This window comes from Colias philodice, chromosome 13 (genome assembly GCF_061535455.1).
Source record: "Colias philodice isolate Cphi_HAF_F1 chromosome 13, ilColPhil1 Martin Lab GWU primary, whole genome shotgun sequence".
Classification (NCBI taxonomy): Eukaryota; Metazoa; Arthropoda; class Insecta; order Lepidoptera; family Pieridae; genus Colias; species Colias philodice.
In genome coordinates, this window is record NC_143098.1 from 11,217,825 (window position 1) to 11,245,562 (window position 27,738).

General features: G+C 34.1%; 1 protein-coding gene and 1 long non-coding RNA gene across 2 annotated transcripts in view; one reads left to right on the forward strand and one right to left on the reverse strand.

Annotated features, from left to right (window-relative positions):
* Positions 1-1,647: 1,647 nt before the first annotated feature.
* The window catches only part of SMC1 (structural maintenance of chromosomes 1), a 45,072-nt gene continuing 18,981 nt past the window's right edge, over positions 1,648-27,738 (reverse strand). The window contains exons 11-27 of the mRNA XM_089702841.1: positions 27,047-27,208; positions 26,111-26,322; positions 25,202-25,376; positions 24,673-24,795; positions 11,627-11,758; positions 11,312-11,377; positions 10,744-10,877; positions 10,114-10,235; positions 7,371-7,552; positions 6,428-6,550; positions 5,669-5,766; positions 4,642-4,786; positions 4,107-4,211; positions 3,893-3,967; positions 3,285-3,463; positions 2,529-2,706; positions 1,648-2,255 (exon numbers count right to left, since the gene is read on the reverse strand). Of these exons, the coding sequence (XP_089558967.1) occupies positions 2,196-2,255; positions 2,529-2,706; positions 3,285-3,463; positions 3,893-3,967; positions 4,107-4,211; positions 4,642-4,786; positions 5,669-5,766; positions 6,428-6,550; positions 7,371-7,552; positions 10,114-10,235; positions 10,744-10,877; positions 11,312-11,377; positions 11,627-11,758; positions 24,673-24,795; positions 25,202-25,376; positions 26,111-26,322; positions 27,047-27,208 (2,271 nt within the window). The 3' untranslated portion in view covers positions 1,648-2,195. The remainder of the gene's footprint in view (positions 2,256-2,528; positions 2,707-3,284; positions 3,464-3,892; positions 3,968-4,106; positions 4,212-4,641; positions 4,787-5,668; positions 5,767-6,427; positions 6,551-7,370; positions 7,553-10,113; positions 10,236-10,743; positions 10,878-11,311; positions 11,378-11,626; positions 11,759-24,672; positions 24,796-25,201; positions 25,377-26,110; positions 26,323-27,046; positions 27,209-27,738) is intronic.
* Positions 17,786-27,738, forward strand: part of LOC149483681 (uncharacterized) — a 163,200-nt gene continuing 153,247 nt past the window's right edge. The window contains exon 1 of the long non-coding RNA XR_016316520.1: positions 17,786-17,889. This is a non-coding gene — a long non-coding RNA (uncharacterized LOC149483681). The remainder of the gene's footprint in view (positions 17,890-27,738) is intronic.

Genomic DNA, 27,738 nt, shown 5'->3' on the forward strand with positions numbered 1-27,738 from the left:
ATAATTATGCTATAACAGCTTTTTACTGATAATGTTATCTATTTGGTTTCGATTGATTGTATGGGCCACACTTCTCAAATTTAAATCACTATGTCAACAAATTTTAACGAAGTGCACTGCGGAAAAAAATCGCGCGTTTTGCTCAGTCGTGCAACGACTCTATTGAAAAAATCCGACGCTATTGAGGAAATCCATTCATTTTACACGGTTTTATTATATTCAGCTGTATGTTCGTAATAACCGGCTTGTTTGTCTGAAACCGACACCTTTTACCTTTAGACTCGATTTTGACCCACTTTAAATGGACAGATTTATTTCAAAATTTGTACACTTATCAATTCGATCGATCGATAAGAAAGAAATTATTTCATGTAATGAGTTTAGGGCCGGCGCAGATATAACGAAGCGCAGCGCCGCGCATTCCCGCGAAACATGACACACTACCCGCCCTGGCACGCGGACGTGCGAGTCTTCGCAATGATGAGCATGCATGCGCTAGTCATTCGTTTTGCAAGGAGGCACCATGGTAGATTGTTGCTAAGAAATTGTAAATAGTAAAATGAATATTATACATAGTATATACTTCACGGGGACTCGTGTTGATGTAAATTCACTTATTTCGATGACATTTTAATTATTTTGAAATAAAAAATTGCGTATGGCACCTATTTAACAACGAAAAAAACGTCTTGCAATAAAAAAATTATGTCTGATGGATCTATCGTTAATAAATGACTTTAAATTACGGATATTTTCCTGTGCGCACTCATAAACGCAACCACTACCGCCAGCCAGACAGCGCGGACTCTAACCGAAATAACAAGATAAACAGTATATCAAAAACCCAACTATACTAAAATGACTTTTTTTAAAACGTTAATAGCTCCCGTACCATATAAAATGATATACAGATAATGATAGATGATAATGATATATTATGTATAGTTCGCGAATAAAAAGATAGATTTAGGATTAAGGCATGTTATTGATTACATTACTTGTAAAAGAATGAATAAGATTAGAGAAAAAAAGAAACAACATGTTGGGTTGACGAAATTTGCGAGCAGCGCGAGCATGTCGGTGGCGCGCCCAGCGGTCGACGGCGTCCGAAAGCGGGTGCGCACGTGACGCTTCCATGCTCCTCGGGAATAAATTGTTATTTGATTTTGAATATTATTTTAATTAGGAAAATGTCAATAATAATTTGACGATGAAAAATACGCTGCGCTGCGCCTCGCCATATAAGCGCTCTCAAACTACATTATTACATATATCTTTTCGGTTGAAAACAGAATTCAACTTACAAAAAACGCGATTTTTTATCGCAGTGCAGACCTAGGCACAATTTTGAGAGCGGAATTTAATACTCGACAAATAAAAATCCGTGCAGTGAAAACCCGCTATGCGGACACAGCTTACCTAACAGTGCGATTTAAGTCTTAAAAATTTTTTAGGAAATTGAGAAATACTGTATTTTGATTATATACGAATTTTAAAATGAAATTATTGTTCATGTATGATGTCAAAGTTATAATAATCTAGTGTACTTCTTACATTCCTCTATGTAATTTTTTTTTAATTTGTTTTTTAGGTTATTGGAAGCAGTTCAGTAGATAGGTTTGTGAGTAGTAAATAAAAGTCAATATGTAAAATTAAGATATTTTATTGTAAATAAACAGATCGATACAAATCTTGGTGTTTCATTACAATGCCTTAACCCTAGATTTAACTAAACTTATATTTATCTTTATCTCTTTCCTATAATATTTTTTCGTAATAATGAAAAAGATAACACAAACATATTGTAACTAAAATATATGACATGGATATAGTTCAAATGAATCAGTACAGTAATTTTACAAACAAAAAAATATTTTAACTTCTTACTTCATTATATAAATGACTCGCTACATACGTTGCTTACTATAAACACGGCAAAATAATCATCAAATAAATATTTTGTGAGCTATTAATTTTTTTTCAACTTTAACAAAAAACTTTAAAATGCCAAAACAATCTTGTTTCGTTGCACAAAAATACATAAATAATTAGATTAAATGAGAAAACTGAAAGTCAAATATTCCTGAGTTCATAAACCTTAACTAAAACTTAAAATTCTTTTTAACTTAAAACACGATTAGAAATAAAAAAAATCATACTGGAAAAATAAATTTATTCTAAATAAGCATAAATGTTTAATCTGGATAGTTTTCAAGGCTGTGTGTGATGACGTCACTGACGAGGCAATCCGCGGGCTGAAACAAAGTTAAATTTTAATTTTAAAGCATTTTTAATCACTAAGGTATTTTAGTTATAGTTAAGGTTAATGTAAAATTTAACAATAACAGTAACAGTTAGCGAAATGGTCTACACCAGCGTATTTTTAGCATTAGTTATCAGTCAAAATGTTTCTGACAGTTATTTAACGTTAACAATAACTTTAACCGGTGAAACACGAGCGGTTATAGTTAGTGTTAAAATTATGACGACATGTATATGTGTGACGTCAAACAGACAAACAGACATACCTCAGAGCAGATGCCGACAAGCGCATCGGCACAGCCGTAGAACTCCTCCTTGAGCGAGATGACGATGGTCTGCAGAGAGCCCTTCTTGCTGCGAATGAAAGCGGCCACTTTGCCGATGTTCGTGTTGTCGAGGGCTGCGTCGATCTCGTCGAGAAGGAAGAATGGTGCAGGTTGGTAGCTAGAATAAAACAAAATACATAAATTTTCGTTAAAAATCTACTTATATGTATATACGCACAAAATATAGCAAAGGCCCCAGTGCACACCACTGCGGCACACCGACCGACTTTTTTGTTAATAAATAATTTGGAATGTGCGATAATCATTATTAAATAATCACTTACAACAAAATCACCATTTTCATAGACAACAAATAGCAACGGCCCTGGCACACACCCCTGCGGCACACCAACTAGTTTATTTATTGATTAATAATGTCGCTTTGTGTGGTTTGTTAATTTCTACACTATTATTTATACCAACATTTAATTTACAAACAATACAATCACCACTTTCATACACAACAAACAGTAATGGCCCCAACACAGACCCTTGAGGCACACCAAACGATTTACTTATTTATTAACTAATAAATAATGTCCAACGTGTTATTTGTTCATTTCTAAATTATAATTCATTATTAAATATTCATAACCAATACAATCACCACTTTGATATACAACAAATAGCAATGGCCCCAGCACAGACCCTTGCGGAACACCCACCATTTATTACAAATAAATATTAATTAATTACCTATGTATAGCGAACAACAGCGCTAGTGCAGCGACAGTTTTCTCTCCCCCGGACAAATTGGACATCGGCTGGAATCGTTTCCCGGGCGCTACGCAATTGTAGTTAATTCCGTCCAAATATGGCTCTTCCGGGTTTTCCGGTCCGAGGAACGCTTGCGCAGATTGGTTCATTGCTAATGCCTGTTAGAAAATAAATATTTATTTTATAGTATGTTGAAATTGGGAGAGAATTATGACAAATATTAAATTATATTGCGTGTAGAAAGGGAATTAATGAAACCGTGGGTATGACAGGATAGGTAAAGTAAAAAAAGTATGTTAAGACATTTTTTTGGGAAATGGAAACAACAAGTACATCAATTATTTTTTTATAGAATAAGGCATAAGAAATAATGACCCTGAACATGTTAAGGTAGGTAAGTTAATTAAATAGTATGTTATATATTTTATATTATATAATTTTTTTTAGGAATTGGGAACACAAGTATATCAAATTACATTTTTGTTCAACAAAATATCAGAATTAGTGAAACAATGAGCAGGCTAGAAAAGATAAGTTAAATGAAGTAGTAAGTTGTTTAGATATTTTTTATTATAGCAGTATTTTACCTTGTATATAGCGTCGATCTCATTGGCTACATGTTCGAAGCACGTCATGAATTTGTCGTGACGTTCCTTTTTCACCTGAAAATTACAATATTAAATCCCTCAACACTATAATAATATTGAGATGAATTTATTGTCCGAATTAAATAACCAAATCCAATTATAACGTTTCCAATATTTTTTACCTTCCTAATTAATTTTTTTTAATGTTAATTACCTTCTCAAAAGCAAGTTTAGCTTTGTGCGCTCTTTTGCGCGCTGCGACGAAAGCCTCGTTGGTTGCGTTCACTTTTTCACGCACTTCATTTAGTTTTTGCATTGCCTGGAATTAAAAACGTATAAAATAGAAATATACATTTGAGGTTGTTTTAAAAAACTAAGTGAATGAATGATTTGCTTTAGTAAGTGTGTGAGTGAATAGATGACAGAAAAAATAAAAGTTATGAGTGACCAAATCTACGTTACGATCTAGTACAAATTTTCTTGAGTGAGTTACTCATCTTCGGTGCCTGTATGTATATCTTATCAACTGTGTTCTGTACTGTGTGAGTGAGTGAGTGATTGGTGAGCGAGTGAGATAGTGTCTGAGTGAGTGATTGCCAAGTGAGATAGTAATTGTTCAAATGAATGATTGATAAGTAATCGAGATAGTGAGTGATTGAGTGAATGATTGGCGAGTGACTGAGTGAATGATTTGTGAATGAGTGAGATTGTGAGTGAATGTACGATTGGTGAGTGAGTGAGTGACCTACCCTCATATTCGGCGCCTGTATCTTATCAACGGTGTTCTGCAGCGAATTAATGCCCTTTTGCAGCTTGTCCGCTTTGCGCTTGATCTCATCGGCTTCCTCTAGTTCTTTCAGCGCTTCAGACAACATGCTGTAGTCTACGCGGATCCTAGATAGAATTAAATATTATATAGACAAGTAAACACATCACTACATAGTATAAAACAAAGTCGCTTTCTCTGTCCCTATGTCCCTTTGTATGCTTAAATCTTTAAAGCTACGCAACGGATTTTGATGCGGTTTTTTTAATAGATAGAGTGATTCAAGAGGAAGGTTTTAGTATATAATTTATTAGGTTTTAGACAAAGCGGGCGAAGCCGCGGGCGGTAAGCTAGTTAAATATACATACATGGAAAAAGTAGTAGTTACTCAGAAAATAGTCAATATTAATAACGAAAGAGTTAAATGAAAAAGTATTTGGTTGAAATCCGGCTCGAAGGACCACAAAATGTATGTCAGTCAAAAAAACTTATGATAAGTTTTGAAATTCAGATAAAACTAAATGTTTACCCTACAAAATACATGGAGCATCAGTTAAAAAAATATATAGCCGAAATAATATTGAACAATACATAGTTTGTTGTAAATATAAATAAATAGAGTTACATATACATTTTGACGACGCGGTTGGCGCAGTGGTAAAGTAACTGCCTACTGAGCCGACGGTCCCGGGTTCGATCCCCGGTCAGGGCAAATATTTGTGTGATGAACTCATTTATTTGTTCTTGGGTCTGGGTGTTATTATCTATATATGTATTTATAATATTATATCTATCGTCGCCTAGTACCCACAACACAAGCCTTAATTGAGCTTACTGTGGGACTAGGTCGATTTGTGTAATAATGTCCTATAATATTTATTTATTTATTTATATATAAAGTTAATGTTGTAAATCCGGTTCGAAGGATCAACCCTTTCACGAGACCCTAGCTTAATAGATTACAGAAAATAAATGAAAAAACGTATAAAATATCTTATGTAGCCACTTACCGAGTGGTGCGTTGCGAGGACGACATAGAAGAAGGCTCGGATTCGTCCGTCGTGTCGTGTAGACTACCCTCCATTAGGGGTACTATTATATCATCGATCTATGAAGAAATTCTTTTCATAAAATTTGTAAAAAAACACAAATAGTATATAACAGTTCGGTTTATTTACTAATTCTATAGTTACATTATAAAATAAAAGTGTTTGTTTGTTTGGCTGTCTTTCACGTCGTCATGAATTTTATGTAATGATTTGCAATTTTTTAACTATCCTACAACTAGTTTCATTTATAAAAAGTGGTGTAAGTTTTTGAAGTGAAACTTCTTTAGACGAGTTGGGTGTATAATTTTAAGGTCGTGTCATGGCAATACCGTCATAGAGTAAGGCGAAGATTTTGAATCTTGTCAAAGAAGTTTCACTTCAGACACGTGTGTTCGGCACACACGTTCGTTGTCATGTCTATTAACACTTCAAAATTTACGTGAATATAAAATTGAGTAAAAGTTTCACTATTAAAAGTTGAAATGAATTTTTGAAGTGAAACTTCTTTATCGGGGTTGGAAAAAAATTTAGTGTAACATTTTTTCGTTACGCGCCATCTTTTTCTTATCCCTACCACGCGTGATTCGACGTATTTCTGTAAAGTTGCATATAGTAAATTATTTTTTGAAAAATAAGGTCATAAAGAAGTTTCACTTCTTACGTGTGTACACTAGTACACGCACGCATTTTTTTGAGTTTGAGTATGAGTTTGAGTAGTACCTTGCACTGTCGCAGTATATTGTGTCGGTCGGATTTGCGCGTCTCGATGCGCGATTCGATGGCCGCGATCTGTTTCTGAACACTTGCTATGTCTTTTTGTATGTTCGCTAGGTCTTTGCGAGCCTGTGGACGAGAAATAATTCGTGTTGTAGTGAGAATTACTGTGTAATACACTTTTAGAAAATTGTATAATAAGTGACTGTATATAATATATACACTTCTGGACACTGTATGTATACTTGTATACTATACATAAAATAGCGTATACAAATTACCATAAAAAAACTAACCAATAATTTATTAAAACCAGAATAAAAGAAGAAGGGAATGTTGGAGAGCGCTGTGTTTCGAAAAGTACGAATTAGTGATGTTCTGCGTCTAATCTACTAGTTCTTATCGAAGTGCACTGTTTTTGGGCAAATTGTAGCACATATTTCCTGTCGAGTAATAATAATGAAATAAGCTATTGTCGGCTAATAATATTGAAATTAGCTATTTTGTCCAAGATTTTCACTGAAGATCCGGCTCGAAGGACCAAACGATACTGTCTTGTTTGTTGCACTCGTATCAGCACGGCACAGCTTGCACCCGCACGACACAGCTTGCACCCGCACGACACAGCTCACACCCGCACGGCACAGCTTGCACCCGCACAGCACAAATTGTACTGACACGACACAGCTTGCACCCGCACGGCACAGCTTGTACTGACACGACACAGCTTGCACCCGCACGGCACAGCTTGTACTCACACGACACAGCTTGCACCCGCACGGCACAGCTTGTACTCACACGACACAGTTTACACCCGCACGGCACAGCTTGCACCCGCACAGCTCAGCTTGAACCCGCACGACACAGCTCTTACCCGCACGGCACAGCTTGCACCCGCACGGCACAGCTTGCACCCGCACGGCACAGCTCGCACCCGCACAGCTCATACCTGCGTGGCCTGCTCCTCAGCCGCGTCCAGCGCTGCTCGAGCAGCAGTGCGGTCCGCCTTGAGCGCTTCAGCTCGGCGCAGCTCGCGGTCGATGTCCTGCCGCTGCTTGGCCTCCGCCTGCCGGTTGGCCTCCAGCTCGTCCTCGCCGTCCTGCACCGTGCGCTCCCAACGCGTCACGTTCTCTGTACATACATCACGTCATCAATAAAACAATAATAAAAAAAAAAATCCAATACTTCGAAAATATAGCAATATTAAGAAAGATCCGGCACGAAGGTTCAATCAGACAAGATAACTCTTTCGCTTTAACTCGAAAAAATGGTTTAAAGAGGGAGACTACTTCATTCTAAATGGAAAGACCACAAGGCAAACAATTTAAAATGCTATTAAAAAAACTCGAAGGACCGATTTCAAAGGGATAATATCTAGAGAGTAAAATTAGAAAGTAAAATTTCAAGGACGCGTCGTGGCGATACCGCCATGTCATGGAGTAAGGCGACGATTTTGGTATTTTAGAATCATGCCAAAGAAGTTTCACTTCAAACACGTCTGCTGGGCGCACACTTTTTTATTTCAGTTGATTATTATAATCAACTGAAATAAAAAAGACCAAATCCCTAATAAAACCTATATAAACTACTACGCCTCCTTTCGTATTCCGTCGGTTCTCTGAGTGTAGCGTTAAGAAGAGCGTGTTGTCAATTACCTCGAAGGCTGTTGGTAGTGACTGTGTTGGTCGAAGCATGATCATTCCAATCCTTCCCATCATTAATCCTATCATTACCCATATCCTTAATTTTTCAATTTCTTCAGGAAAATTTCCTAGTGATTGGAAAAATGCTCATATTCTTCCTCTTCCTAAAAAACCGAATCCTGCGACCCCATCTGATTTCCGCCCTATTGCTATCCTGCCTTTCCTATCCAAGGTTCTTGAACGGTTGGTTCAAGAACAACTAAGCATTTTCCTAAATCATAACCAACTCCTAAATCCTTTCCAGTCTGGTTTTCGACCAGGGCACAGCACGACCACTGCCTTAATTAAAATTACTGACGACATCCGCCGAGGTTTCGACAGCAAAAAGCTCACCGTACTTACTCTGATTGACTTCAGTAATGCATTCAATAGCGTAGATCATGATGTACTGCTAGCTGTTTTACGCTCTCTTAACTTATCTCTCTCGGCTGCTGACTGGGTACGGAGCTACTTACAGGGACGTCGTCAGCGTGTACTAATTGAGGAACTTTCCTCAACTTGGTGCAATGTGTCCGCTGGTGTTCCTCAAGGTGGCGTTTTGTCTCCCCTCCTTTTTTCCATATTTATAAATTCCATTTCCAATTCCATTGTGTCACCTTACCATATGTATGCAGACGATTTTCAATTGTATAACCACGCCTCACTCCTTGAACTTCCTGAAGCGATTTTCCAAGTAAACGCTGATCTTGCAGCAATTGTCAGATGGAGCAAAAATCATGGTTTAACAGTTAATCCTCTCAAAACCCAGGCTATTATATTCGGAAGTAGGCAATTAATCTCGAAAATCGACTGGACCAATTTTCCGAACGTCATCGTTGATGGTGTACTTATCCCGTACAGCACGCAGGTTAAAAATCTTGGCCTGACTCTTGACCAAACTTTCTCCTGGGATGAGCAAATTAAACAAGTGAAAAAAAGGGTTTTTTCTTCTGCTTTTTCCTTACGGCGCTTACGCAACTTTTTTCCAATCTCAACCAAAACTGCGTTAGCTCAATCCCTCCTCCTTCCTCTCCTTGATTTTTCTGACTCCTGCTATCCTGATATTCGTGAATATCAGCTGGACACCCTTGAGAAGCTTCAAAATTTCTGTGTCAGATTTATATTTGGACTACGTAAATTTGACCATGTCTCTGAGTTTAGGAAAAGATTAAAGTGGCTCCCCATCCGCCAACGCCGGGATACTCATTTGCTGCATCTTCTGTACACTATTCTATTTAGCCCTAAGTCACCGCAATACTTAAAGGACAACTTTGAGTATTTAAGCTCTAGCAATTCCCTCTCTCTTCGTTCTTCCAACCTGTTATTACTATGCACTCCTATCCACCATTCCAATTTTTTCAACAACTCTTTTACTGTTCGTGCTATCCAACTTTGGAACGCTTTACCTGAGAGTGTTAGACGCGCTAAAACGCTCTCCTCTTTTAAATCACTATTAAAAGATCACTACCTTTCCTTACTGTAGCTTTTTCCCTACCTTTCTGTTTCTGCTTGCTGACATCTGTAACTGTAACCATTGTTTTTGAATGTCTTATCATCTGTGTACTATGGCTTGTGTATAGTATGTATTTTGTAATATGTATGTGTATGTTTAGTATGTATTTAATATTATGTATGTGTATGTACAATATGTATTTTAGTAATATTTTATGTATGTATTTTAGTATGTACCTACATATTTTTGAAGTATATAATATGCAATATTTAGTTTATATAAATATGTGTGTAAACGTGTCTATTTTACATTATTTGCAATGTATTGTTATATGTAATTGTAATTATAGTCATTTATTTTGCGCTATCCCACGACCTTCTTACATTTCCTTTCCTACCAGGTTGCCTGGTAGAGATTGCTGTTCAGCAATAAGGCCGCCTTTTGTACAAATGATGCCTTTGTAATTTTGTTCTTTTTTTTTCTGCTTTGTCCATTCATGTTTGTACAATGAAGTATTATAAATAAATAAATAAATAAAATAAACAAACATAACTCACTCTGAGTGTCCCTCGAGCGCTCAAACTCAAGGTTGGAAGCGATGCGGTCGATCTGCGCCTCAAACTCCATACGCTTTTTGGCACGTTCTTGTTGCGCGCGTAATTCGCGCTCTTCATATTGCCTGTGAATAATAATAATAATTATTATTAATACATAATACACTTAGGATAGGATCGTGACTGCACTATACACTTATATTGAGAAAAAAAGTCTAAAGTTTTTACTTACAAGCTAAAAACAGTTATTTTAAGCGAACCCAAGTCTCTAATTAATTTCAGATATTTCTGCTATTCCATAGGATATGGATTTCTATCGTAGCTATAAATGCGAAAGTAACTCTGTCTGCATGTCTGTCAGTCTGTCTCGTCTTCACGCCTAATCCACTGAATGGATTGGGCTGATTTTTGTTTAGAGATAGTATGTGACGTTAGAAAGGACAAAGACAAAGCTAGTAGAAAAAAAGACATGTGGCACTCGGGGATTGCCGCGGTAAAGCTATTGCATGCTATGCCTTCAAGCCACACCTCCGTGCCCGTCGGAGTGGGGGGCGTGAGGTTTTTCCGATACGGAATTTCTCGATTCGGTCCCCGCGCTCAAGGCCCGCGATAGCTTAATAAATAAATAAATACCGTATGTTGGCAACCCCAATGTCCCTGCAGAAGGCGCGGAACACCACATCTTCAACATTATTCATGTTCTCTTTGATCTCTTGTATTTTGGCGTCGCGTGCGCATATAGTGCGCTCTATTTCTTCGATTTGCGGCTAAAAATTAATCATTATGTTTTTTTTATTTGTATTTTTTGGCATTTTTAATAGCACATGTAAAATTGAGGTTATAAAATTTAATTAGTAAAATTTACTGTGGTAAGTCACATTTAAGTTTACAAAACTAGACGACGCGTGCGTCAAGAGAACTTTGAAATTGTCTTTGGACAGGTCTTTTTCAATAATTAAGTTTAGCAAGTCTTACATGAAGGATCAGCAAAAAATATTATTATCAACGCACAAAGTGAAATTTTTTCAAAAAATTGACTAGATTTTGCTCAATAGAAATTCCGAAATAGACTATTATCGTAATTATTATTAAAAAACAGCAAATTATCACAAGTTGTCATAGTTTGAGCATAACATGTAAACTTAGAATTTATTTATTTATTGTAATTTTTGTAATTTGTATTAATAAAGTAATTACTTACGCCGAAATTATCCATCTTGCGTTCCAGATCAGCGAGTTCCGCGTCCAACGCTTTGATTTGTTTCAGCTGAAACCAATTATTATTTACGTTCATATTTTGAGTTTTCCCTATCGAATTGCTGCTCTGATTTTGATGAATCGAGCTACGTTTTGATGCGCTTTTTAAACCAGTTAAATTTTGATTTCACAGAAAAAAAGTTTTTGAAGTGAAAACTCGGTTGCGTAGTTTTAAGGATTTAAGCATACATAGGGACAGAGAAAGCGACTTTGTTTTATACTATGTAGTGATTTTATCTGTTTATCTGTATATACATACTGTAGCATCCCTATCTGATAGAGCGTATTTGAGCCTCGACTCAAGTCCACGTATTTGCGAGTCGACGGTCGTCAGTTCTGACTCTTTGCGAGATTTCTTCATCGACTCACGGAGTTCTTCGGTTAGTTTCTCCTGTTAAATGATAAAAAAATATAGTAAATAGGTTTAGAGACATTTATTTCAAAGAATTTTACAATTCAATTATTCTTACGTTTCACAATAGTGTTATAAACTTGTACACCTTGACAAAAAAAAATAAAAAAAAATTGCGGGTGAGTGGAGATTTTTTTGTGCAATAATATCGTCTTATGACGGTATGGCTGTGTTCGTGAGGAATGTTAACACGGGTATAAAGCAACTAAATGTGACATCGATTGCATGAACTAAAATAAATATTAATTGTAAGTTTATTTAAAAATTTTGTGTAAATAGTAATTTAGTGTAGACTTAGGCCCAGTTTCATCAAGCTCTGTTAGTTAGTTTAACACGCCGTTAACTCTTTTAACGGGACATCAATGTAAGGGAGTGTCCCACCATGACCTAATCGAGGATTAGTTTCCTTAACACGGCATTATATTTAACCCGTGGCATAGAGGCTCTTTAAATTTTTAACAAGCGATTAGAAAAAATGATTTGAAGTTTTCTTGCTGTCAAGATGGACTCTGCATACTATTTTATTTTTGTAAATGAAGATGTGTTGGATGATTTGTATAATTTGGATTATATAGTGCGACCGCGACGGCCCAGAATTTATAAAGACGTCGTCATTGTTTCGAAGAATATGATGATGTTGATTTTAGTACAAGATTTCGTTTATCAAAACAATCGGTTTTGGAAGTATTGCAATTAATTGAAGATAAACTCGAATAACCGTCGGATCTGTAAGTAAAACTATCTCGTGAGGTAATATTTATATTTATGTGCATAAAAGGTTCCTTCCTACATACTGTATTATTTTCAATTAAACCATAATAATCCTGTGAGTCATGTCAAATCTAGTATTGAATACCAATATAGGTACTTAAAATGCAAACTTCACCACTACTCGGGTAAGGCTCAGGCCTCCTCATGATTATGAAATGTACTTATCTTAATTTTAAATTCTGTTTTAGGAATCTATCAGTTTCACCTACAGACCAACTGCTTATTGTAGTGCAGTGCAGTGATGGCTCAGTGGTGAAAAACATTGTGAGGAAACCGACATATCATAAGATAGCGTGGTGGATAATGACCTGATCCCTTACCGTGTTTAAGTTTAAGTTAGCACTACCAATCCCATGTCCCAGCAGTGAGAAAGTATATAGGCTGACGATGATGATGATCCTAATTTAATTTAAATGTGACATTGTTATAGAAATATGTAATTTTTCATGTTACCTAAATAAATAAAACTTGTGTTTTTATAAAACTTTTTTATTGTACCCTTAGATTGTACCTATCAACATCATTCAATAAATAGGTTATAACAACTAGATACTAGGTTATTACAAACAAGAATTTACTATTAATTTACTTTAAATGTATCTTGCTGCTTTGTCTTTATTTTTCTTGTTTTAATTGCTCTTCTAGTATGAGATCTCTCGCACTTTCCTTCGGACTCCGAATTTTTTTTCGTAATTTCAACCAGATCCAGTTTACCTTCGACCAAGTGAAATTGAACCGCAATTTTTCTTCAACATTATTGTATTTATTCAACTCAAAATAAAATTAAAATAACACAAGAAAAATCACAACAAAACAATCTCCAAATAACATCAAACATTTGTAACCATGGTAACGACCAAATCGTTTGACATATAAACCAGCAAACGTAAAAGTTTCTACATGATTATTAAATTGTATACTGTGTTAGAACATTTCAATTTAGTCGAATTACCAAACATGACAGTTATTATACAACTAGAACAAATAGCCCCAACGTGCGAAACTATGGCATTGTCAACTATGACATTTTGTTTCGGGCGGTTTAAAATACGAATGAATGATTCGTGAGTCGCTCAGTTAATGGTCGATTTGATAATCGGCTGTTAGATTTCCTTCTTGGGACCTGTAGAGTTGACAACGATGTTAAAATACATGTTTAATTTGAAGCTCGATTAATAAATGTCTGATTTAGAAAATATTGGTGAAATTGGGTCTTAACTATTTAAATGATTAAAAGTAATTTAATAAAAATAATAGGTAATATTGGCATTTTTATATTAAGGTGATTGCAACGATCTGTTCCCAGCCAATATCCCGCTAGATGGCGCTGAATTCTACATTTCTAGTTTATTTGAGTTTTTGCGTAATTGGAATAGTCATCAAACCTAGGAATAGTCATGGCGGTTACTGAATATTATATTTTATTGAAATATGTTATATCATTGCCTTAAAATCCACCCAATTCGGTAAAATTATGCGTTTTAACATCTGTCATTGCATACAGGGTCGTTTACACACACAGACGTATACAAAAATGATAAAGATTTAACTCTAGATGGCGTGAATGTAAAGCGCGTCACACACGGTGAAGATACTACCTATAATATTTTATCTAATCTAGTAATATTTTATATTACAGTATCTTAAGGTATCCGGTATCAGCGTTCTGACCATCATTTTTCTTTTTTCGCTGTAGAACCGCCATCCTGTTACAAATGACCCACAAAGGAGAATGACCACGGGTGGTATCGGTAAAATTTTAGTTGTGCCACGTATTCGTTATATTGTTAATTCCTATTTGTATTTATAATGATCATATGTATCAATATTAAGTCTTAATTAAACCGGATAAATTGAAATAATAGTAAAAGCACAGACTAATAATAATATACTACGTATGTAAAAGTAAAAGTTTTTCTTTTGAAACATGTATGAACTTTCGCATTAGTAGGAAGTAGGATTGTTATAAAAATAAAAGTTATATTTGTTGGCGTAAACTATTTTATTGTAATTTTGGGAAATAAATAATGTCAAAATTGATTACCTACAATAAAACGCAGTTTTATTTTATTACCTACATTACACTATTGTTTTTTTTTTATCAAAACATGTATTTGAAGTAGCAAATATGATATTATGCTGATCCAAGCATTTTCACTCAAAACTAATATCACTAATGATTTGTAAAAGTAAATTATTTCAAAATACATTTCATAACCAACAAGTAAGAATAATTATTCATACAACAACAAATCAAAAACACTATTTACTATGGAAAAAAAACCAGGAAGGTGAAAAACATATTTATGATTTCGATGCACTCGACTTTTAGTAAAATAATAGGTAAAAATATTATTATGGTTTTGATCACAGACATATCTGTGGTTTTGATTTTAGCTACTAGTATCAGAAAGCTGCGTGTTCAATGCACGTCGGGGTCCCACAACTGTGGAGGAAGGAAGGTAGAATACCTCCATCGAATAAGTGAAGTTTCTCGACATACTCGATTTGCCGGCCGGCCTCAATGAAGATTGTCCGAAAGTTGTATATGTGCTCTGTAACGAAAAAATTTCGCTAGCGCGATTCAGAGTGAGGTGTCGTACAATATACCTAATGAAGTTTTTCATCTTTTTATTTTACTGCAAATACAAAATAAAAATTAAACAATGGTAATGTAAATTCTAAACAAACTACTACCAAAATACAATTAGAACAAAAATCATTTGACTTGTTTATTTCACCCAGAGGCCAGAGGCGGCTCGTGACAAAATTGTATAGGTGTTCACTTGAAATAAAACATCGAAAATACAATAGCGTTCGGGATGATTTATTACAAAAAAATGAGCACCACATTTTATAAATGTCTATAACACTAAAAATTACAAAGTACAGGCTATTTCAAAACGAATTCAATGACTAGGTATCAATAATTAGTAAATCACCGAATTTGCATTCGCGAGCGTAGGTATCCATAGTGTTTGTCACTGACGGTCACTGACCTCTATAACTTATAGTTATAGAGGTCAGTGGTGTTTGTTGTGTAAACATGTATGTATTTGAGTAGTTAGTAGCATATTATATTCTGAATTTCTGATCCATGCCTATTCACTCAAAACTAATAACACTAATGATTTGTAACAGTAAATTATTTCAATAGGTAGGTATTTGAACATTTCCCAACAAGACGTAAGAATAATTATTCGTAGGTATACAAGATACAATAACAAATCTAATACACTATTTATTATTTTATTATTTACTAGCGGTCCGCCCCGGCTTCGCCCGTGGTACATGTTTACGTTTTCTCTCCATAAGAAGTAATAGCTAGAGAGCTAGCGCAAAGCTACCTGTATGTATTTGACCAGACCTGGATTTTTGTGTGTTGATTCCCCTATACCTACTATACATGAGATGAGGAGTCACTAAGCCCAGAGTGGTGGACGGGGCGCGCGCTTAGGTAAGACAGGTGGAAATTTTTGGCGAACTTTGAAACCATTTGACCACGTCTGCCATTTTGATATTTGAAAATAGATTATTATTACTATCGGAAAATAACAATGGCAGACCATTATCACGCGGATAACATTCTGGCAGACACTTATGAAAGTGCTGAAAAAAATACAATTTTGAAAGTATTTGACCAGATCTGCCATTCATATATTTTATTTATTAGGGTCTTAAAAACTTATTTTCGAAACGGCAGACATTTTCATTGCGTACAGACTTCAGCAGACAACAAAACTTTACAGACTTCAGCAGTCAACAAGACTTAGCTTCTACATGGTCAGATGTATATATGTATTACGTTCCCTGACCTTACATCAATGATTTACTTTATTAATGTTTTTATGGTCATTTACATTTAATTTTGAAAACTATGGAATAAAATTTATAAATTTGATGATACAAAACTAAATATACATTTGTAAAGAATCTCAAATATAAAGTTGTGTTGCAAATAACAAATCATCATTTAAATATTTAGTTTATTTCTTTATTTAAGAAACAATTAACAATTACAAAACAACATAAAAAAACACGCATGCATTTATTGAAATGTTCATTCATCATCACTATCGTATGGCGTTGTGTGACTCGTCTTCATAATCCATTGAATCGGATTCTGTAAAAGTAAAACGTAAATTATATAATAAAAGAAATGAGTCATTATAAACTTACCTAGTAAGGCAATGCCTTTGATGTCGCACGATGCCGCCGCGCCGCCAGTGTAGGTACTTCTGCTGCTACATGAAAATATGCTAGGGTTGCAACAAATGGGAAATAAAACAATTGTGATTATTACTATTATGATGTAATCATTTATTCATATTATGTACATTCAAAACAATTGCTATTATTAAATCTGATGTAATTATTTTTTCATAAATATATAATTATTATTAATTACATAATATATTGCACTGTGAAATATTTACGTATCACTTTATTTTTGATGTTCTTAATTGTCTTTTATAAAATTTAAGTGACGCATTCGCATTGGGATCAACAATCCGATAAGAAAAGAATGGAGACAACATATACATAGCTTTGATTTCAATTCTACAGATACAAAATATACAATCTATCTAAAATGATACAACGGATGTTTCCTGCGTTTTCTCGTCAAAATACTGAAACAACGTAATTATTGTATAGTAGTTGGGCGTGAAAGTAAAAAAACAAATGAAAAGTGTTTTCCATATGATTATTTATTAAATTTACGCGATTAAGAATAATTTCAACGATACAATTTAGTAACCGAGAATTCAGAGGATTAAAGAAAATACCTGCCTGATCATTTTATCAAACTCTAAAAGAATTATGGTTATTTCGCATCACTCGGTTTATTAGTTTGGTAATAATTATTAAAGGTAGTTACAACCCTAGCCATTGAGTCGAACGGTAGGCAACACAATATCGACTTTGTGCGGGTACATATGGTACATTTCTTCTTGCTGTGAAGCGTAATTATTATTATTAAGATTTTTTAGGCTATTTTGAATCAGCTGTTCTAATTTAATTCTAGAAATTTATTAAAACGTGATTTTTTTAAAAGTATATTATGAGTTTATAAATACCTCAACCAATAGTTATTGTGTCCTATCCTCATTTCTTTATATCTTGGTAGTTAACTAAAGTGTTAAATTTACATAACCTCAACAACAACATTTACACTGCCACTGCACTAAAACTAAACTAACTAGCTCTCTAGCTATAAGAACCATCCTCGTACTTCAAGGGATATAATAAAAAAAGAATTATCGAAATCGGTTCAGCCGTTCTCGAGTTATGCGCTTACCAACACATTTTGCGATTCATTTTTATATATAAGACTAGCGGTCCGCCCCGGCTTCGCCCGTGGTACATGTTTACGTTTTCTCTACATAAGAACCATCCTCGTACTTCAAGGAATATAATAAAAAAAGAATTATCGAAATCGGTTCAGCCGTTCTCGAGTTATGCGCTTACCAACACATTTTGCGATTCATTTATATATATATACTAGCGGTCCGCCCCGGCTTCGCCCGTGGTACATAATATTTACGTTTTCTCTACATAAAAACCATCCTCGTACTTCAAGGAATATAATAAAAAAAGAATGATCGAAATCGGTTCAGCCGTTCTCGAGTTATGCGCTTACCAACACATTTTGCGATTCATTTTTATATACAGTAGCACCTCTATAAGTCGAATATCAAGGGAGACGCCAAAAAATTCGAGTTATAGAGTTTTCAACTTATGGAGGATTTCGACTTAGGCGGATTTTGATTCGACATAAAGAGTTTGAGGTTTATTCTTATCAATTTTGAGTTACAGAGGTAAAATAAATTAAAATTCAATTTGCAGAGGTCACAAACATGTTTTTATTTATTATAAATCAACATTATTTCAAATCATTTTAAAATAAAAAATATGGCATTAAAAAAGTCAGTATTTTTTTTTGCTTTAGATAATTTGGTTGTTCTCTAGCATTTTATAATCTAAGAGCAGAAAATTCTTCTTTTTCAAAGATACTGGTTTGCTTTATAAAATTTCGTAAGGTATTCAATACGGTTCTTGCCTCTTTGATGGAAACCCATGGAGCGCATGTACTATTCACGTCTTCTATGTCATCTTAATCATTAGTATCGGTTTTCTGAGCTACTGAATCGATAATTTCGTCATCAGATACTTAACGTAAACACGTGTTTCGTGAGTCATAAATTAATTATCGTATAAGTACTCCTAAAATGTTTTCTAAGAAACAATAGTGTACTTAGTCCAGGAGGAATCGGCGCATGAGTACCGAAAACTATTCCACCTCAATTTTTTTACGTGATCCTCTTCAAATTGCCCTACTGATGATATAAATGCATGTTGCCATGGGGCAACCCGGTGCCATATTGTTTAAACCGAAATTGTTTAAACAATTGCAAGGAATTGTTATTTTTCAACCGGACAAATTTTTTTTATATTTTTTATCGAAATACCAATAAAAAAGGTCCAATTACTTTTCACGATAAAGTTAATATTTTCAAAGATATGAATTTTTTAAGGTTTGAAAAATCTCAAATTTGGGTACTTTCGACCCATGAAAAATATATTTAAAAAAAAAATAATATATAAGTAATATTTTTTTTTCAATTCTCTATACAATAGTTAATAATATTGTTAATAGAGATTTAAGAAAATTTCATTGTTTATATCTGTTTTTTAATTGTTAACTTCGCGCGCTCACAAGTACGCGCCGCTTACCTTTAAGTATCGCCGTCTCTCTCTTACTCATGCGCTGCATCGGCCTCTGTGTCTTGAATCATTATTTATCATTTATCTTAAAAACTATCAACTTTATCAAGATTTCTAAAGAGAGCAATCTTATTAATAATTAAATTGTCTACAATTTGTTTCTTATATATTTTTTTCTGAAATCAATTTTTTTAAAGTTATTTAAGCATAAATTGAAACATGTAATTAAAATTACTTTTTTGTCAGTTTATATTACTTTTTTGTTATTGAAACAGAAAGTAAGGTAAAAGACCCAGTTATTGACACTGGCCTAGTTGTTTGACACTCGCAATTTGATTTTAATTAAAAGAATGAAATGTTCTCAAAAAACCAAAGATCTTAAAATTTTTAATTCAAAAATTATATTTATTAATTTATTAGAATTGATTTGTTTTTTTTTTAACTAAAATAAAATTTAAAGTGTCAATAACTAGGTCTTTTACCTTATTAATTACATTGAATAACTTCTTCAAACGAAAGTTATAGATGGAGAAGTATGAAATAATAAAACAAGATTTAAAAATAAGTATTTATTTATTATCAATATTATTTTTATATATTATATTCTTACAGTCTTCTGAATCACAACCACATAGAAGTATGCAACTTATATTATTTTTTTTACAATAACAAGCTTTGGTTTTACAGGCTTTCTTACAATTACACGGTTTTTTAAGATTAGTTGGGAATGGGCTTTTATTCATAAATAAAGGTAGCAAAGTACCATTCTCTAATTTGTAGCCGAAATTCGTAAAATCTAATGTTTTATATAGGGGATAATTAAAGTTAAGCGCGCGAAGTTAACAATTAAAAAACAGATATAAACAATGAAATTTTCTTAAATCTCTATTAACAATATTATTAACTATTGTATAGAGAATTGAAAAAAAAATATTACTTATATATTATTTTTTTTTTAAATATATTTTTCATGGGTCGAAAGTACCCAAATTTGAGATTTTTCAAACCTTAAAAAATTCATATCTTTGAAAATATTAACTTTATCGTGAAAAGTAATTGGACCTTTTTTATTGGTATTTCGATAAAAAATATAAAAAAAATTTGTCCGGTTGAAAAATAACAATTCCTTGCAATTGTTTAAACAATTTCGGTTTAAACAATATGGCACCGGGTTGCCCCATGGCAACATGCATTTATATCATCAGTAGGGCAATTTGAAGAGGATCACGTAAAAAAATTGAGGTGGAATAGTTTTCGGTACTCATGCGCCGATTCCTCCTGGACTAACTGGTTGTAAAATAAAACGTTGCTATGTTCGAGATACAGAGGTCAAATTTGATTTTTCGAGTTATAGAGTGAAAATATGTACCAAAATGGCTTGGAGGGACTCGGTGATTATTTCGACTAACAGAGGGACAAAATTTCAAGTAATAGAGGTTTTCGGGTTTGAAGGGAAGGGAACAAGACATTTTTTCGAGATTTGGAGGTTTTTGACTTATCGAGGTTCGACTTAACGAGGTGCTACTGTATAAGATAAGATTATGTGAAAATAACCAGGAAGGTGAAAAACATATTTACGAAAACATAGTAACATAATATGGCTGTCGCTACAATAATTATATTTCAATTTTATCTTTTTATACCTAGTAGAACTGGCCGACGAATAAAAAAAATCGTATTAGAATAAATACAATAAATTACGGAACAAAAAAAGGATTGTAACTGAATTAGGTATGTTTGTTTCTGGGCGCACCGTTTTCGACGACGCGACGCGCGACGTAAGCGTATAGGTATAGGTACCTACTTTGCTAAAACAAACTAATAAAATTGTGTGTCTGTCTGAAAATTCGGAAAAGCATATTTTGCAAGTTTGTAATTACTTTGATAGTTTACCGATTTATAATAATTGTAATTGTAATTGTATAATATATAATTTGCAATGTGGTGAAATTTCATAAAAATCACGGGCCAATTTTTTGTTTTGAATCCCACCGAAAATATAATTGCGTTATTAGAATAATTAATTACTATACCTACCCACGATCAATTATTACAATATAGTCTCAAATGCATACTAGAGAAATATTGCAATTTGATTCAATTAAAATGCATAGCATACAAAAATAAATTCACAACACAAGAAATTCCGCGCGCAAATCATAGCGCGTGTCAATGAAATCAAGAATGTTTTATATCAAGCCGACGCGACGCGACGCGGACGACGACGCGACGCCGAACAAAAGTACCTACGACGGACGACCACGCTTCGAGTTGCCAAACAACATGAGTAATAAATTGTTTACAAAAAAAACAAGTTTTCCATTTTTCTGTATGAGTAGACAGAACTTCAAAACGCCACCTGCTACGGTTTATATTATGAACGATTGTTATAAAAATAAAAGTTATATTTGTTGGTGTAAACTATTTTATTGATCAATAATTTTGGAATTTAAAATTGTCAACATTGATTACAATAAAACGCAGTTTTATTTTATTACACTATTGTTTTTTTTATCAAAACATGTATTTGAAGTACCATATAATATTATGCTGATCCAAGCATTTTCACTCAAAACTTATATCACTAATGATTTGTAAAAGTAAATTATTTCAATATACATTTCATAACCAACATGTAAGAATAATTATTATTATTCCTACCTACAACAACAAACCTAAAACACTATTTACTATGGGAAAATAACCAGGAAGGTGAAAAACATATTATTATTTACGATTTCGACGCACTCGACTTTTAGTAAAATATAGTAGGGAAACATAATATTATGGTTTTGATTTTTGCTACTAGTATAAGAAAACTGCGTGTTCAAACTACTTGTTTGTCTGTCTGAAAATTCGGAAGTACTTTGGTAGTTTACCGATTTATAATAATATTGTATATATCGTTGTTTAAAAAATATTCAATCACAATAAAATATGATATATGTACTGATTTATCACTGGTTTCAGTGATGAACTGATGAGTCAATTATAGCCACTATACTTTCGTCATACGTGTGTATGATTGATGTGATTTGCAACGTGGTGATATTTCAGAAAAATCACGGGTCAAATTGTCCCACCGAAAATATAACTGCGTTATAAGAATAACTATACCTACGATAAATTATACATAATACAATATAGTATGATATAGTCTCAAATGCATACTAGTGAAATATTTTATTTGAATCAATAAAATAAAAAAATAAATAAAAAATAATAATAATACAAAAATAAATTCACAACACAAGAAAATCCGCGCGCAAATCATAGCGCGTGACAATGAAATCAAGAACTTTCGAGCCGACGCGGACGACGAAGGAGCCTAACAAAAGTACCTACAATCATAGGCGGCTCGTGACAAAATTGTATGGCCGTGTTCACTTGAAATAAAACAACGAAAATAGGTACCTACAATAGCGTTAGCAGTACAAAAAAAATGAGCACCACATTATAAATGTCTATTTATACACTAAAAATTATAGAGTATTTCAAAACGAATTCAATTATTATTTAGCAATAATTAGAAAATCCCCGAATTTGCATTCGTGATCGTATTCATAGTGTTTGTCTACACTAATATTATAAAGAGGAAAACTTTGTTTGTTTGTTTGATTGTAATGAATAGGCTCATAAACTACTGGACATTTTACCAATGTTTGCAAGTTTGTGATTACTTTGATAGTTTACCGATTTATAATAATTGTATACTTATATCATTGTTTAAAAATATTCAAACACAATATGATATAGGTACTGATTTATCACTGGTTTCAGTGATGAACTGATGAGTCAATGTTAGCCACAATACTAATCACTTTCGTCATACATGTGTATGAACTATGATTGATGTGATTTGCAATGTGGTGAAATTTCATAAAAATCACGGGCCAATTTTTTGTTTTGAATCCCACCGAAAATACATATATTACTAATTGCGTTATTAGAATAATTAATTACTATACCCACGATCAATTATTACAATTTACAATATAGTCTCAAATGCATACTAGAGAAACATTGCAATTTGAATCAATTAAAATGCATAGCATACAAAAATAAATTCACAACACAAGAAATTCCGCGCGCAAATCATAGCGCGTGTCAATGAAATCAAGAATGTAATTTTATATCAAGCCGACGAGCGACGACGCCGAACTAAAGTACCTACAGTACCATTTACCTTCAGTGTACAATACAGTTTACAGACCTACGACGGACGAACAATAATGAGTAATAAATAAAAAAAACATAGTTTCTAAGGTCATTAGTTTTATTTTATTTTATTGTTATTTTCTTTGAACGATTGGAAATGAAATTACTCAATTTTTACACAGAACTTTGATTTATTAGAATTATGCTCATTATGCATAAGATAACGAACGCGAATGCACGACATCTAGCGCGTCAATGTCTAAACATCGCCTTTCGTTTAGACATTGACGCGCTAGATCTGTAATAAGTATATAGTCTATGCGCTAGATGTCGTGCTTTATGTCGTGTTTCGCTTGGCAAAAGTCACGCACACTACTATAGAAGTGTCAAATTTTTCCGGTATTTTACTGTTGTTTTTCTAAGTAAATATTGTAAATTATTGATTAAAAAGGTCGAACGCGCACACATTTCATTATAGAGAAGTGATAAAATGATTAGTTTTAAAGAAATAGTGTCTGTGTTAAGTGTTTAGAGGTAATCAAAAATGTATGGAGGGACGGTCGGAACATCAACCTTAACTGGAGCGACTTTCGCTATATTTTGTTGGGAGATTTTAGCAGGAAAAAAAAATATAATGAAATAAAATAATATTTGGCTGTTAATGTTGGAACTTGGAATAGAGTGAGCATTGGTGATTGCCCGCATATTTGTGCGCAATTGCCCGAATTCAGATAACAAAATTATTGTCATTTCAAATTTATAATATGAGTTATAAAATCTATACTTAATATTATAAAAATTAAGAGTTTGTTTGTTTGCGCGCTCAGGAACTACTGGTCCGATTTGAAAAAATATTTCGGTGTTAGATAGCCCATTTATTGAAGAAGACTATAGGGTATATATCATCACGCTAATACCAACAGGAGCGGAGCAACGCGAGTAAAACCGCGAAGCACAGCTAGATTAAAATAATTGAAGATTCATGTAAATAATTAACTTTCTGTACACAATAAAAAAAAGACAGGTTGCACTGGGGGAGTGCCGGCAGAAGTGAAAACTTGATTATTAACGTTGAGCATGTTTGATATTTTGGAATGGTATCCGTCTTACGCTTTTTCGATCAGGTCACGTGTCCTGACGCGAGTTTAAGATTTTATACCCATTACAGAAAAAGTGCTCAACGTCGTTAAGAAGTTTTCACTTCAAAAATCCATTCATACACAAAAAATTAAAGGTACCTTTTTAGCCTTCAACTGCGACAAGTGTTTCTCGTCCCAGCGCTTGGCTTTTCGCGCCAAATCGAGCGAACCGCCGGAAATGATCCCTGACTTCTGGTAGAAAGTACCGTCTAATGCCAACGCCTGGGGATATAATGGTGATTAGGAGCACAGCACAGGGAAAATCATAATATGTTAAATAGGCGGCCTTATCGCTATAAGCGATGTCTGCCAGGCAACCTTTGGGAAAGGATTTGTCATAAAAATTAAAATTAGATAGGTGGTTGTTTGATTTAAAAGGAAAAAAATGTTTGCGTGTACTAGTTCACACACATAAGAAGTGAAACTTCTTTATGACCTTATTTTTCAATAAATAATTTACTATATGCAACTTTACAGAAATACGTCGAATCACGCGTGGTAGGGATAAGAAAAAGATGGCGCGTAACGGAAAAATGTCACGCGTAACGAAAAAATGTTACACTCATTTTTCCAACCCCGATAAAGAAGTTTCACTTCAAAAAAATATTATTATTGTTTGTGTACTCACATCATATCGGCTGTTCTTGTTCCTATCAAGATCATACGCGACACGTGAAGCGTCCTCCGGCGTCTCACACACGAGCGCGTTGTTTGTAACAAATAATACCGCACGATGAATGGCTGCGGGTTCGAATCGGAGCACGTCGAATAATAACTTGACGTTTTTCGGCTCTTTTATGTCGCTGTAAGAAAATAATGTCGTTGGTGTAGGTTAGAAATAATGGTGGACCTAATATGGAACCTTGTGGGACACCCGTTTGAATTATTCGTACCCGGTTAGTTTTCGCCTATCTAATGAAATAATAAATATTTTAATATTTAGTCAGTTAATTAAAAGGCTATCAGTCTTGAAAAGTATTCTTGAGTCCAAAAATATTCCTTTTTCTAAGTGAAGTTTTATATTGATGCAGTCGAAAGCTTTAGACAAATCACAAGTAGTATCTTTTGCATTTTGTTGACATTCTTAAGCTTCATATGCATATTTTACATATTTTTTCAATTTTATTAACCTAGCGGCTAGCAATCATTCAATATTTTTATTATTTATCTTCACTTTTAAATTTTTTATATAAATTTCAGTACTGTTTTAATTGCATTTGTTACGTCAATTCTACTTTTTTATGTTCTATCTCGTATACAATCTTTCATTCTTAATTTAATTGCAATTGTTTCATTATCTTTATCCTACTAATATTATAAATGCGAAAGTTTGTCCTCACAACACACACACATCCCAACAGATTACAATGAAATTTAGCACGCATATAGAGGGTAACTTTGATTAACACATAGGATAGGTTTTATCCCGGAAATCCCAGGGGTTTTTCTTTGAAAACGCGGGCGAAGCCGGTGGAAAGCTAGTAACATTATCTTTTTGTCTTCTACTTATAAATCTTTCTCTCTTTCCAACACTCACCGCAACCTCTCTCTCAACGGTTTCGCCTGTATATAATCCAGGGGCAGAAACGTCTCGGGCTCCAGCATCCTTTCCTTCAACACCTGGATGCATCTCCTGGCCGTTTTCTCTGTGTCCACGACTATTGCTTCCATGTACTTCCCGAGGACCTTTGTGATCGCCACGTTGTATCGCTTGTGGGTCGGCTGGCACATGTTTATCATGCGGTCGTACTGTGAACGAAAAGGTTTTTTGACGTGACAACGTCTTATAATTCGATAGATCCGGTTGCACGCACGAAAAAACATTACTCATGTGGCGTTACCACGCTCTGAGGCGTTCCATGTAAGGCTTGAAGTGCAAGCGAGAGCGCGGAACGAGCGACAAAGAAGCACAATCGGACGTTGTCACGTTCAACTATCGTCAGTAAACCGACTTTACAGACAACCAATTTTTTATTATTGGTGAATCATGTCATCTGTTATCACGTTTTTGTAAATATAAGTATAGTTGCGCGAATACCATGGTATTGTCACAAGTTCAATACCATCGTATTCGCATATTGAATAAAATGTATCTATTTTATTCATTCATACAAAAATTGTCATCAAAAATCAATTTATAAAGTAGAAACTCATAAAATTTTTAGATTTTTTTACTAAACAACTCAAATGCGCCAGTAGACGTTACGTGCTGTTGATTTTTTTTGTTTTTTGTTTATTCTCGACTAACCTAGAAAAAAAACTGGAAAAAATTTGATTACTGTAATTTTTCTCTTAAACCGCGATTTATATTGCAAAATGAAGTTATCTGCAGTATTCGGCACTTGCTACACTGTACACTTGCCACCGTTTGTACACATTATTTTCCTATTATCTGTACTTTATGTGTCTCTATTTCTTTTGTGTGTGCAATAAATAATTAAATAAAATAAATAAATAAAATAAATACACTCACCACACCGGGTATTTCCCGCTTGAAGCTCTCCACGATCTCCTGTTTCTTCCTGCGTCGTGCCTCTTCATGCTTGTCAACACGAGCATCTCCGAGTTGTGAGGCGACTTCCTCTAGCGCTGCTTGGAGCGCTGCTGCTTTACCGCGGCACGAACCTACGTCCGCCTGGACAATATTATTTTAAAATGAATCTGCGATATCCGAATTCTATGCTAAAATAAATATAGATATATAGGTGGCAATTTAATTCCGCCTTAAAGAGGAAGGGAGATATTCAACTGCTATAGGGACGACGAGAACACAACAAAGACAACTGAGAGAAAAAGAAAATTGACAAATTATGTCATTACACTTGCGGACACAACAAAAATACATACACGACACTACATACAGACAAGTTTCATCTATATAATATATAAAAATGAAACCCGTTTCGCGTTGTCACGGCATCACGTGTGAACGGGTGGACCGATTTCGATAATTCTTTTTTTATTATAATATGGTTCTTATGTAGAGAAAACGTAAATATATACCACGGGCGAAGCCGGGGCGGACCGCTAGTTCCAAATAATGTTCCAATTAAATCTGTCCGTTAAAAATGAATCAAAATAGATGATAAAGGGGTCGATTATAATACCAACATATAGGTGACACTAAAGCATGTTAAAACAAATATATACAGCATAATCACTGAA